The sequence below is a fragment of the Equus przewalskii genome, unplaced genomic scaffold, assembly GCF_037783145.1.
Source record: "Equus przewalskii isolate Varuska unplaced genomic scaffold, EquPr2 ChrUn-6, whole genome shotgun sequence".
Lineage (NCBI taxonomy): Eukaryota > Metazoa > Chordata > Mammalia > Perissodactyla > Equidae > Equus > Equus przewalskii.
The window spans coordinates 243,797-256,515 of NW_027228754.1; the positions used below are offsets into that span (position 1 = coordinate 243,797).

The 12,719-nt window shown below is 49.0% G+C and overlaps 1 protein-coding gene across 18 annotated transcripts; it reads right to left on the minus strand.

Annotated features, from left to right (window-relative positions):
* Positions 1–60: 60 nt before the first annotated feature.
* Positions 61–6,171, minus strand: B4GALT3 (beta-1,4-galactosyltransferase 3). 18 transcript variants are annotated; one of them, XM_070608347.1, is made up of 9 exons: positions 5,702–5,823; positions 5,094–5,358; positions 4,727–4,872; positions 4,087–4,361; positions 3,286–3,521; positions 2,521–2,711; positions 2,267–2,389; positions 973–1,077; positions 61–843 (listed from the first exon to the last, which is right to left on the minus strand). In XM_070608347.1, the coding sequence occupies exons 4-9, from the start codon at positions 4,346–4,348 to the stop codon at positions 570–572; spliced, it is 1,191 nt and encodes a 396-aa protein (XP_070464448.1). In that variant the 5' UTR covers positions 4,349–4,361; positions 4,727–4,872; positions 5,094–5,358; positions 5,702–5,823; the 3' UTR covers positions 61–569. The 18 variants fall into 18 exon arrangements, with proteins under 18 accessions (XP_070464448.1, XP_008532081.1, XP_070464452.1 ...); XM_008533859.2 differs by having other exon boundaries at positions 5,094–5,279; positions 5,702–5,794; XM_070608351.1 differs by having other exon boundaries at positions 4,087–4,384; positions 5,094–5,279; positions 5,702–5,788.
* Positions 6,172–12,719: the final 6,548 nt, after the last annotated feature.

A 12,719-nucleotide genomic window follows, 5' to 3' on the forward strand; every position in this document is an offset into this window, starting at 1 on the left:
GGGCTTGTGGGGTAGGGGACAAAGACAGGCAAAGGGTGCCTGGGATGCAGAAAGCAGGGGCAGAGGCAAGACAAAGTCCTTTATTAGAAAATATATCAAAATCCCAGCCCCCTGAGCCAGGTCCAGAAGAGGGAGCTACTCCAGCACTGGCAGAAAGTACCCAGGGAGGGGCTTCCTTCAACAAACACACTTCCTGGGAACCATAAATAGAATAAATATTCACAGAGGTCCCTGGAGAAGCCAGATCACTCTTCTCTCCATTGAAGAGGAAGGGACTTGGGGTCCAGCCCTGCTCCTGCCCCAGCGGCAAGGGACTCCCAGGAGTCGTCACATAAAATCATGACATCAAGATTCACAGTCATAAGCCCTGGCAGGTGACCCTAGAAAGAGGGACCCCCAGGCCTAGAGGAGCCCAGCTCCAGTCCAGCAGTGAGGAGAAGCCCCTGCCCCCAGCACAGCACTAGAGTTCAATTTCCCCACATCCCTCTGAGAGCAGTGAGGAGCTGAGGGTGGGGAGAATACAACCCCTCTGATTCAGTTGCATGATTAAGGATGGCAGGAAGGAGGAGTCAGTGTGAACCATGGGGGTCTGTGTGGTTGGCAGTAGGCAGAGGACCAGGCCTGGCTGGGGGCCGACGCTGCAGCATCTCTTGACGGAAGGCCTGGGAGGAACCAGGTGGGTAACGGGGACCAGAGAGAGTCCGGGGACCCCGAGGGTCAGTACCAATGTCTGCCGTGATGTTGGTATAGAGAGGGCCCAGCTCTCGAGCCAGCAATCGGTAGGTCAGTGAGTTCATCCCATCTTGCGTCCAGGAATTCTGGGTACGGACCAGGAGGTCAAATCTGAGGGTTAGAGGTTGGAGACTAAGACCCAGAAAGGAACAGGAATCTAAGGACCTTTAGGAGCTTCCTAGCTAGGATGCAGAACCCCAAGGATCCAGTAACAATTCCCAGGCAGTCCTCCCTTCCTACCTGTGGGGATTTTCCTCGTTGCCCTTATCTCCTCGGTGCTTCACCATCTTATAGTGTCCCACAGATGCAGGGGGGCGAGAGATCTTCATCCCAGCGAGGCGTACCCTATGGGAAAAGTGAGGGCACCTTGGACGATCCAGAGTGGAGCAAAGCTGCTGACAGGTGAGCAAGAAGAACTAAGGCCAGCAAGGAAGGCATTGCATGTTTCTGTACACAAAGAGCAACTATTACTAGTTAGGCAAAAATGTGCCACGTACTGGAAGGGGCGAGAAAGTCAAACAGAAGGAAATGGCTGAAGAGAATGTGAAAGCTGGATGTATCCAAATCCTCAGGGCCTGGTGCCAGGCACCCTGGGGCCTTTAAACAATTGCAGAGGTAGGTCTGCACCTCCCACCTTCATTTCCTAACCGGCTCCCAGAGCTGCCCTTGCAGTCTTGGAAGGACAGGGAGAGAAGCCATTTTGTCAAAAGGATAGGACAAGCCTGGGAGTTGCAGACCCAAGCTCAGCAATTATTTAGAATAGTGGCTGAGCTGCCTCAACCCCACTGCTTGGCAGCCTCCCCACCCCCACCTCCACCCCCAGTGTTAAGAAAAGGGTGGGACCAGGTGATCAGGGCCTGGAAAGAAACAAATCCCAACTCTGACTCAGAAGCAAGAAGTGAAGCTGGCCTGGGAAGCTACTGAAAGAATACATACATTTAGAAATTGCTGGGCATTTTATACACATACAGAGGACCAGAATCCACAGAGAAGTCATCCCAAAGGACACAGGGAGAGAGGAGACAATGGATCCAGCATATCAAGCCCAAATATTCACACCACACCACAGATATGAAATTGGGTCAGCTGAGGCTGAAGGTCAAAATGTTTCTCATGCTAAAAATGAGTTGGCATCATGACAATGGCACAGGGTTTTAAAAAAAGTGATTCTGGGCTATTTGGAGCAGAGCCCCTCCTCCCCCAGCCCCACAGGAAGTGGTCTGGATGCAATCCTAGCAGAAGGCAGGACTAAACTATCTCTCAGCTCTGGAATCCCATGACATTATAGCCTATTGATCTTATCCTCTCTCCCAGGAACATAATTTACCAGATGTGGGAGACTGGAGGATGATAGAATGGGGGGCAGCATGCAAAGCCTGACCTGGGTAGACTGAAAAGACTAAGGGAGAGGAATGGGCACAGTGCAGGACCAGGGAACTAAAGGTTAGTGTTAAAAGGCTATGGCCAGGGGTGGTCTCAGAGGACAGGAGTTTAGGCTGGGGTGAAGGAGGGAGGTGGTGACAGGAAGTCTGACCTGGTAGCAATGTCGTCATCTTCACCACCCCAACCCCAGTATTCATTGGGGAAGCCATTCATCTTCAGGTACTGGTCAGGAGTGAGTGCTGAGACTCCTCCAAAGTACTGGGGGTACGGGAGGCTAGGGAGAGAAAGATCCTTGAATTCCACAAGTCTTCTGGGGAGACACGCCTACCCACAATCCCCTTGGCTCTCCTCTTTCCAATGGATGGTGGGTTTCCCTGCTTCCCAGCATCCTCTCATGCCCTCTACCTGTATCCAAACTTGTTCATGGCAACAGCAACATGCCGGGGTCCCCGGGGATCACACACATAGAGGTTGTGGTCATTCTCTGGCAGGAGGTCCACATCATGCAAGAACAGGCAGTCCCACTCTTCATCACGCAGGGCCTCCCGCACCCCAACATTCAGCAGCTTTGCCCTGTTAAATGTTCCATTTCCAGCCTGGAAGATAATAACGGAAGAGGACCGGACTATGTCTGTAGGTAGCATGGAGAAGAGGGGTCAGAAGTATAAAAGAGAAAAGAGGGAAACCAAAGTGGGTCATAGGGCAAGGAGAATCAAGAGAAAGACAAACTATCTTTTATTTTTTCATTCAACAATTTTTTTTTGAGCATCAGTATGTGCCTGATACTTACACACTGCTGTTTAGCATTTAATCCTGACAACAACCATGGGAAACAGGTATATACTAGTTACCTTTCTTTGCTTCATTTTAGGGGGTTAAATATCTTGCTCAAGGTCACTTATGGGACAAATGACAGAACTAGAATTTTAGCCCAAATCTGTCCAATTCCAAATTTGCGCAATTCCAAATTCAACAAAGGGAAGATCATGGGTGGGTACAGACTGGGAATACCCTAAAGAGAGTAACAAGTTGGCAGAGCAGTGCCAGGTGCTTTCCCACACTCAATAGGCTGACTTAAAATTATTCCAGGGACCCACTATATGAAGAGTGGAGTGGCATTTACTTGAAGTTTCCTTACGAAAAAGAAAGCGGAGTTGGGATCAGGGGTACCTGGTGGATGACATAGATGCCATAAGCAAGCTGCTGGCGCTGCAAGAAGGGGTGCAGGTGGTAGAGCAGCAGGCGCAGGTGGTGCTCCCGGCCCCGGTGGGGCACAATGATGGCTGTTCGGGAGCGGGGCTCACACCCTGCGGGGCGGTACCGGCCCCCCAGTTCCACTCGAGGATTTCTCTCCACAATCTCTGCCAGCGACGGCACTGGACTAAAGGACACGGACACAGGACCCACTGTTGGGAAGGAATGGCAAGGTCAGGGGTTAGAAGGGCAAGGAGAAAAAGGACCACCAGGGCCTGGGGACACCTCTAGCCCCCACAATCTGGTTCTAGGGCTCAGCTCCCCTAAGGGCTCACTCAGAATTTTCAGAGCCTTGAGTTCACCATCATTGGGGCAGCTTTGCAAAGTCTGGAAGATGCAGGCTCCTTAACTTGGCCTACCTTTGTATTTTAGGGTTCCATAACTCTCTCTACAGGGTTGGAAGCTGTAGTTAGAGGATGGAGAGAACAGAAAGACTTCCAATTAACTAACTAAACCAGGGCTCATCTACAAAGGAAGCAATTCTTAGCCCAAGGCAGGAAGAGCTCATAAATGGGTAGGCAATAGAAAGTTGTAGCTCAATCCAAGAGCCCAATCTAAACTCTAAATTCAGAGTCCATTCTATCTCAACCTCAGCCCATCTTCCAATTACATTAACCTCCTGTTCTAAGTCCCACTCCTGCCACACTATGCCTGCCCAAGCCTCCCTGCTCCCAGACCTCAGCCTTCCGTTCACTTCCTCCTTCCTTCTGCACTCACCTAAGAGAGGAGATCGTTCTGGACAGTAGGGTAGACCTTGAGGAGCTAGAGGGCCCCCTGGGGCAACAGGGGCCCCAGGCAGGTGACTGAGGTTACTGTAGACATCGTGGGGATGCGAATAGTCAAATGTCGGCCCCTGCTCTCGGCCAAATAGGGCACTGAGGCTTCGGAAGCCCCCCAGTGACAGGTACATCATGACGGCCAGCTGGGAGCCCACAAGCAGGGCCAGTGTACAGGGCCTCTCCAACAGCCTCCGCAACATCCTGGGGGGAGGTCTGAGGAGGGAGAGAGGAAAGTTCTGGGGGTGGGCAGGAAGAGATCAAGCCAGCAGAGAAATCATCAGGGAGGGATGAAGGTGGTGCCGGGGTAAAGAGGAAAAAGAAGCAAAGAATAAAGTCACAGAAGGGAGCACACAGGTGTCTGGTCATGCAAGAAAAATAAATAGAATGTGACCACCAGCAGCCCTACCACCTGTCACTTCCAGCCCAAGTTTCACCCTCCTCCGCCCTCTCTCCAAACCACTCCTGCATCTACTCTCAGTTCCCACCCCCAAGAATGCTTACATCATTCAGGTCCCATGTCCATTTCAGGAGTCTCTGGAGAACTTTCCTTCCAGTTCTAGAGGGAGAGAGAGACTCACCTGGGTTCAAGCTGTCTTGTTCTGGATCATGGGGTCTTCAGGAGGTCCCGGGGGGACAGAGATGTGAGGCATTATCTAAAATTGGAAACATCACAGAAGACAGAGAAAGGATCCATCCAGCGCTGCAACAGCGATCCTGGGACCAGCTGGAACAGAAGCGATCAAGGATAACCAGCCACCCTCTATGGGGCAGAGATCAGGATCAGGGTGAAGCCGCTTTCCCAGCAAGGGAAGTGAGGGAAAGTGTTGGAAAGAAAAGAGCGGGGGGGGGTGGGGGGAGATGCTAGGTCCCCGGCTCCTCCCGGGGCCACCCTGGAGTGTCAGGTTCACTCCGAACTTAACCATCCCCCACTCCAACAGGACCAACCTGTTTGGGGACTGGGGACAGGGCAGCTAGTGGAGACATTATGTCTGCCAGGGGGTGAGGGAGTCATGACAGGACTGTGGAGTGGCCTCAAGAGAACCCAGGGCGGAGTAGGAAACAGGCTCCTTTCCGTTCTTCTCGTGCTTGAGAGCTAGCTCCGCAGGTGCAGGGAGCGTGACCACCTGGGAGCTGCAAGCAAACAGCCCTGGAGCGCGGCGGGGAGTAGGGTGGGGGTGGCGTCCTCTACCTTTTCTACCCTTCCCCAGTCCTAGAGGGGGTGGGGAGGAGGGTTATAGCTAGAGGGAAATAGGAAAACGGAGGGCTGGGCAGAACCTGTCGGGAGTACCTGGGCTAGCTCACCTAGAGGGGCGTGGTCAGCGCTCTGCAGCGGGTGACAGCCCGGTTCTTTCGGAGCACCCCCATTCCACCCCAACCTCCTCTTGCGTTTGCCCTACCTTGCAACGTGAGCCCACCCGGCCTCTGTCCAGACTTCCACCTGGGATCCCCTGCCTGCTCAGGCTTGTCTTCAGCCTTTACCCAAAACTTCTCATCCTCCCAATCGCCCGAACCTTTCTTCCGGCCCCTCACCCCACCAACCCCAGCCCACGTACCTGTTCTTCTGCTTCCAGTCGTCACCGCCACCCCGACAGCCGGGCAGGCATCGCTGCCGCCATCTTGGAAGCGGGCGCTGCGGGGGCGGGGCCTAGCGTCACGGGGCGGGGCCTCGGGTGGAGCCGCCGGGGCGGGCGGAGCGCAGGGTCTGGACAGCCCCGGCCCGGAGGCGCGTGCCGGAGCGCGGCCGGGCGGGGCTCGGAGGAGGCTGGGCCGCGGGCAGCGGGCCGCTACAGCCTCGACCCTTCAGGGAGCCTGCGCGGGGGTTCATCCCCACAGGACCGACTCCTAGGGAGATTCCATTTCCCACCGCGCAGTCTTGTAAAAACAGCAGCTCAAACCAGGACTTTCCTTTGGGCTGAGACTGACCGAACGGCCGGTGGGACAGTTTCTGGCGCGACCGAAGGCCTCCCTATATCCCCGGGCTAGGCTGAGCTCCTTTACCGGGTCAGTGGCGCCCCTTGCAACTAAGTGCCACTTAGTATCAAAATTGTTTCTTGCTCAGGGTGAGTCATAGTTGACTGCTCTGGCGCATTTTTGTATCCCATGGTATCCCGCAGGCCTTGAAATAGAAACAGTTAATAAAGCAAGGAAACATTGAGTGTGGAGGGAAGGGCAGGGTCTGCTTTAATGTAAAAATGTGTTTTCCCAGATATGAGAGTAAAGTGGACATTCCATTAATATGCAATATGTTTATCTTGTGGCTTCCACTACCCGCTTAGCATATTGTGTTCCTTAGAAGCAGATGTTCACACTGAGGAAACTTGAATAACTCACAATGTCTGTCTCAAAAAGCTCATGGTCTTGTGTGCTTGTACGGGAGGGAGGGAGGGAGGGAGGGTTACAAAAAATATAGTGGAATAAATATGATAGCCCAGAAATTGCACCTCATTCTCACGTGGAGAATCTGGAAAGCCTTCCGAGAAGAAGTGATGGCTAATGGGAAACCTGAAGGACTTGTCTATAGTACATCCTTCTGCTTTATAAGATCTTGTTTCAGTGGGAGATATTTTACAACCCTATGTAGGAAACTGATAGACATGCAAATTTCAGTCCTGTCTGATAGAGGTTCAATTAAACCCCTACTGGCTACCTTGTGGAAAAAGGTTTTTGCCTCCATTGTCATATTCATTTCTGCATTCCTGATCTGTAAATGTGTCTGTTTTTTAGATATTCTTTTGAACCAGTAATAACGTCTTCTGGTTCCTTACAAGTTAAACAAAATCTGTAACACGTGTTCATTTTTATATGGGTATTGACAAAATCTGTCCTTGACCAAACTTTAGACAGGCTCCTCTGAGCCCTCTTATCAATAGGGCTCGTCCTTGGGCCCCTAGCCACTTTTAGCTAGAATCCTGCTAAGTCATTTTAGTGAGAATTCCCCACCCTTAATATCTGATCACCCTGGCCTGCCTTCAGCAAGAATCCTAAGTCCTAAGAATTTCCCTACCCATAGGGACTGGCCCCGTGGCCAAGTGGTTAAGTTCGCGCGCTCCGCTTCCCGGCCCAGGGTGTCGCTGGTTCGGATCCTGGGCTCGGCAGGCGTGTGGGGCGCTGACTCAGCATAGCTTGATGAGTGTTGCCATGTCCACGCCCCACATGCCACAACTAAAACATACAACTATGTACTGGGGAGCTTTGGGGAGAAAAAGAAGAAGGAAAAAAAAGATTGGCAGCAGTTGTTAGCTCAGGTGCCAATCTTTAAAAAAAAAAAAAAAATTCCCTACCCTTGATGTAATTTTCCATCCACTGACTCTCTCATTTTGCTCATTGGCTATAAATATCTACTTGTTCATACTGTATTCAGAGTTGAGCCCAATTTCTTTCCAATTGGGATAGTCTTGACACTTACGGCAATAGTCCCAAATGAAGTCTTCCTTGCCATTTTAACAAGGGTCAGAATAATTTTTCCTTTAACAGAGTGAGAGTCATAGTTTTATCTTTTTCTGAAAATTATATTTCAACAGATGAATAGTGTTCTGGGCAGAGAAAACGATAAGGACAAAAGTCTGGAAAGGAGGAAGAAATTAAGGAGTTTGGGAAATCAAAAATGGATCAGTAAGGCTGGACAATAGAGTGAAGGGAATCGCGAGAGTTGAGACTGGAGAGGTAAATAGGTGCCAGATAATGAAAGACTCCATAAATCACATTGAAAGAGTTTGAGTTTTATCCTGAGGGCAAGAGGAAGGCATTAAAGTACTCTAAACAGAGAGTGCTATACTCAGAACTTTAGGAAGTTAACTCTGGTGGAAATGTGGAGCATTGATTGAAGTGGTCAAGACTGGAAGCGGGTTACTGCAGAAATTCAGAAGTGAGATGGAGCTAATGCAAAATAAGGTGATATCAGTGGGACTAGAGGGTAGAGGATCTCTTTGAGAATTTTTAGGAGACAAAAAGGATTTGGTGACTGCCTGGATGTGCCAAGTCAGGGAGTTAGAGGACTCCAAGATGACCCCCAGATTTCTCTCTCTTTTGTTTCTTCTCCCCAAAGCCCCAGCACATAATTGTATATCCTAGTTGTGAGTCATTCTAGCTCTTCTATGTGGGATGCCACCTCAGCATGGCTTAGTGAGTGGTGCGTAGGTCCATGCCTAGGATCCAAACCAGCGCACCCTGGGCCACCAAAGCTGAGGGTGCAAACTTAGCCACTTGGCCAGGGGACCGGCCCCACCTCCAGATTTCTAAGGTGGACCACTGGGTGAATGGTGGCACCATTTAATGAGAAACAAAACTTAGAAAAGGTACATTTGGGGGAAAATGATAGAGATGACAAGTAAACTTTGGACTTAGTGAGTTTGAGGTAACTGAGGCTCAAAATGAGATAATACTGGGTTTAAGTACAATGCCAGCTTTGAATTCCATTGGCTGTGTGATGTTCAGCGATACGCTTTCTGGGTTTCATCTGTAAAATGAACCCCATCTTAAAGGGGTTTGTGATAATTAGTGAGAACTATGGAAAAGTGACAGCAGACAGCAGATATTCAATACATCTGAATTTTAAGGACAAAGTAGGAGCTGAGTAAAAGCCCTGATTTTTCTTTCTTTTTTTTTTTAAGATTTTATTTTATTCCTTTTCCTCCCCAAAGCCCCCGGTACATAGTTGTATATTCTTAGTTGTGGGTCCTTCTAGTTGTGGCATGTGGGGTGCTGCCTCAGCATGGCTCGATGAGCGGTACCATGTCCACACCCAGGATCTGAACCAGCAAACCCCAGGCCGCCGAAGCTGAAAGTGCGAACTTAACTGCTACGCCACTGGGTCAGCCCCTTTTTTTTTTTTAATGCTTTTTTATTTTATTTTATTTTATTTTTGAGGAAGATTAGCCCTGAGCTAACTGCTGCCAATCCTCCTCTCTTTTGCTGAGGAAGACTGGCCCTGAGCTAACATCCATGCCCATCTTCCTCTACTTTATACGTGGGATGCCTACCACAGCATGGTGTGCCAAGTGGTGCCATGTCCACACTGGGATCCGAACCGGCAAACCCTGGGCCACCTAAGTGGAATGCGCACACTTAACCACTGCACCACTGGGCCGGCCCCCTGATTTTTCTTAAGGAGTTCACTGTGTAGTGGAAAAGATAGACTTATACAGATAATTGAAATGTGGTTCTCCTAGAGGACCCTTCCTCTACGCTCCCATGGTATTCTGTTTTTGTAAAACCGGCCTTCACCTTCTATTCCCCCACCCCCCCACCCCATCTACCATCTTCTGATAATTCCCCTACATTCATTTGTAAATTCCCGGTTTTCAAGAACCTTCATCTCGACTCCATCTCACCCTGGCCACACCCTGGACTTAGTCATCACCTAGAACTGCCAAATTTCTGAAAACTTAAATTCTAGTATGCTGGTTTTCACCACAACATCCTGTCTTTCTACATTCTGAATAAAACTTGGGGCCCCTAGCGGCCAAGTCATGACACACAACACAACAGAAGAAAGCCAGTCTAGTAACCAAAAACTAATTTAAAATAATTTAAATCTCTATTTTGTTTCTGAAGGAAACATCGGATGCATGGGGCAGGGCAAAGTGGAGAAGGAGCACATTTTAACACACAGGCCAATATCTTTAAAATCCTCTCTCTCCCATTCAATGTTTTCCACCTAGATGGTAGCTTCTCCCCAGAACTATCCCTTCCAACTCTACTCAGCTCCTTACAGTATTATCCTCCAGCTCCAAGTCTGTTCTCTTTACTTTACTTTTGTTTTGCATAACAGAGAAGGGCCTTGGAGCTGACCTAGCAAGCTGAAATCTTTTTTTAAATTTTTTTTGAGGAAGATTAGCCCTGAGCTAATTACTGCCAATCCACCTCTTTTTGCTGAGGAAGACTGGCCCTGAGCTAACGTCCATGCCCATCTTCCTCTACTTTATACGTGGGATGCCTACCACAGCATGGCTTTTGCCAAGTGGTGCCATGTCCGCACCCGGGATCCGAACCAGCAAATCCCGGGCCGCCAAGAATTGGAACGTGCGAACTTAACCACTGTGCCACCGGGCCAGCCCTGAAATTCTCTACTCCTCCACATCACCCTACTCTCCAGGGGATCCCTACAGTTTTACAGTTTACTTCTAGAAGTGGAGGCAGACACCTCTTTCAGGAACACTTCTGTGACCCCATATTCTGTGCTAGGTGCCCCTTCTTCACCATGGCATCTATCACACAGGTCTGGATTTTCTTTTTCTTTCTTCTTTTTTTTTTTTTTAAGAAAGATTAGCCCTGAACAAACATCTGCTGCCAATCCTCCTCTTTTTTGCTGAGGAAGATTGGCCCTGAGCTAACATCCATGCCCATCTTCGTCTACTTTTTTATATATGAGACGCCTGCCACAGCATGGCCTGACAAGCGTTGTGTAGGTCCACACCCAGGATCCGAACCAGTGAACCCCGCGCCACCGAAGCGGAACGTGCAAACTCAACCGCTGTGCCACCGGGCCAGCTCCACACAGGTCTGGAATTTTTGTAAGGTAAGCCTGTCTCAGCCACCAGACTGTGAACTCTCAGAGGACAGGGACCATGTCTTCCCTTTTATCATCCCCTGAATGTAATCCAGACCTTTTGCACAGACTCTACAAAATAGCCCATCTTAGATCTGACCTAGACTGTTCCTTGGTATAATTATTTTCTCATGCTAATGCAAGAGTGGGAACGGGATAAAGGAAGAGATTTGAGAAAAAGAGAATCAGCATGTGTCAACACTTACTAGAAGCCAGACATAGGGCCAAGTATTCTTTATATACATCATTATATTCTTAAGTTGTGACAGCCTCTCATAAGGCAGGTAGTAACATACCCATTTTACAGATAAAGAAACTGAAGCTCACAGAGATCAAGTAATTTAAGACCACATTACATGTAAGTAGCAAAGCTTAGATTCAGTCTGACTCTGAAAATCTGTGTCCTTTCCAGATGCTGTGAGAGTGTGATTTGATTCCAATTTGTAACCTAATGGCTTATTTATTAAACAAATAAATGGAATAAACAGTCAATTCTAATTGGGAAATTAGGTCAATTAATATATTTTCCTCAGACTAATTTTCAGGCCAAAATTCTTAGCTTCTCAATGCTTATTTGCATCTACATCATCAATGTGCTAGCGTATCTCTATGAAGTTGGACATGTATATGTCAACGTGTGTCACTGTGTGTGTACTTGTATGTTACTGGGTTTGTAGGGCCTGTTGCTAGTTTCCCAAAGACTGTGGGGGATGCCTTAAATCTACTTCCTCCTCTCCCTTTCCTTCCTCAGGCTACTTAAGTACTCTGGGCCTGTCCCCATATAAGGTCCTGCCTGGGGAAATTGTTCAGTATTACTGCTCCCTCCTTCCCCTCACCCGCCTCTTTCTGAGCATTTTTAGAACTGGTGGTTTCTCCCAGCTGTCAACTGGTTACCCTTGCTGCCAATGATTTTGGCTTCCCCCCAGCAACAGTCAATGGGGAAGGTATTCAATTGGTTCAGAAGCAACCTCTTAGCCAATAAAATGTTAATACATTGAATTCCATTTTCTTCCCTCCCCCACAAGCCCTGACCAATGAGATGCTGATTTTGTCACTTACTGTCAATCTGCTATTTTAGAAAACAAAATACCGTAACACTATATGGAGATTAAAGGAGTGGGGCTAGCGATGGAGTAGAAGTGTAAATGAGTAGCCCATTCCACAACACACTTCAGAAACCCTGGCTCTCCCACCCCCACCGCCAAAATAGTGGTTGGACAAATGCCCAGATTTCCTCTGCTCTAACCACAGAGTCACAGAATCTCAGAGGCAGAGAGACCTTAAAGAAATTGGCCCAACTCACAGTTGTTGCTTCAACCTCCTCCCCTACTTCAAATACACATGCACAACACTTGCCATCCCATAAAAAGGTAGTCTAAACTCTACTTGAACTTCTCCAGGGACAGGGCACTCACTCCCTCGGCAGTCACTGGTTCATCTTTCTCCAGCTCATCATTTTTCCCTCTTTTTGCCTCTAAGACCAGAGCAGATACTTGAACTGTCTCAGTGCCTCCTTCCTTCTCCTCCTGCTGGTACACCACACCCCAGCTCAGCAATAAGTAGGCAGACTGGGGAGACAGGGGAGACAGAGCTCATCCTGGCTCTTGTAGGGAAGTATGCACTCCCCACATCCATAGCAAGAACTTATTGGACCCCTGACTTCAGGATATTAGGCAGAGCCTAGAGCCTGGGCCTGGGAAGAGTGATATGGGGAAGAACATTCCTAAAACGGGTCAGGCCTTGCCCAGGATTGGGAGCCAGGATGCCCATCACTTCTCTTTGAGGAGCTAGTTCTTTCTCTCCTCCTACTTCCAGTATGCCTCCCACCCACCCAATCACAGATGTGGCCTCTAAGCTCAGTCCCTTTCTGGGAAAAACTTCTTTAGGTTAGTCAGAATGCTACTCAGTGAATAAAGAGCTTCCTCTTAAAATAACGCTTATGAAAGTGACATACAAAGTGTGAATTACCACGAGCACTAAGGAAAGGTAAGAAGGGCTATCACGATGACCTGTTCCTCAGGGCC

Bases quoted from the DNA above. Each gene is read 5' to 3' on its own strand.
- B4GALT3 (XM_070608344.1), bottom strand. The intron at 3,522-4,086 runs GTGAGTGCAGAA...CCTTCCCAACAG, and splicing joins AGAACGATCTCCTCTCTTAG to TGGGTCCTGTGTCCGTGTCC. The intron at 2,390-2,520 runs GTAGAGGGCATG...TTCTCTCCCTAG, and splicing joins ATGAACAAGTTTGGATACAG to CCTCCCGTACCCCCAGTACT.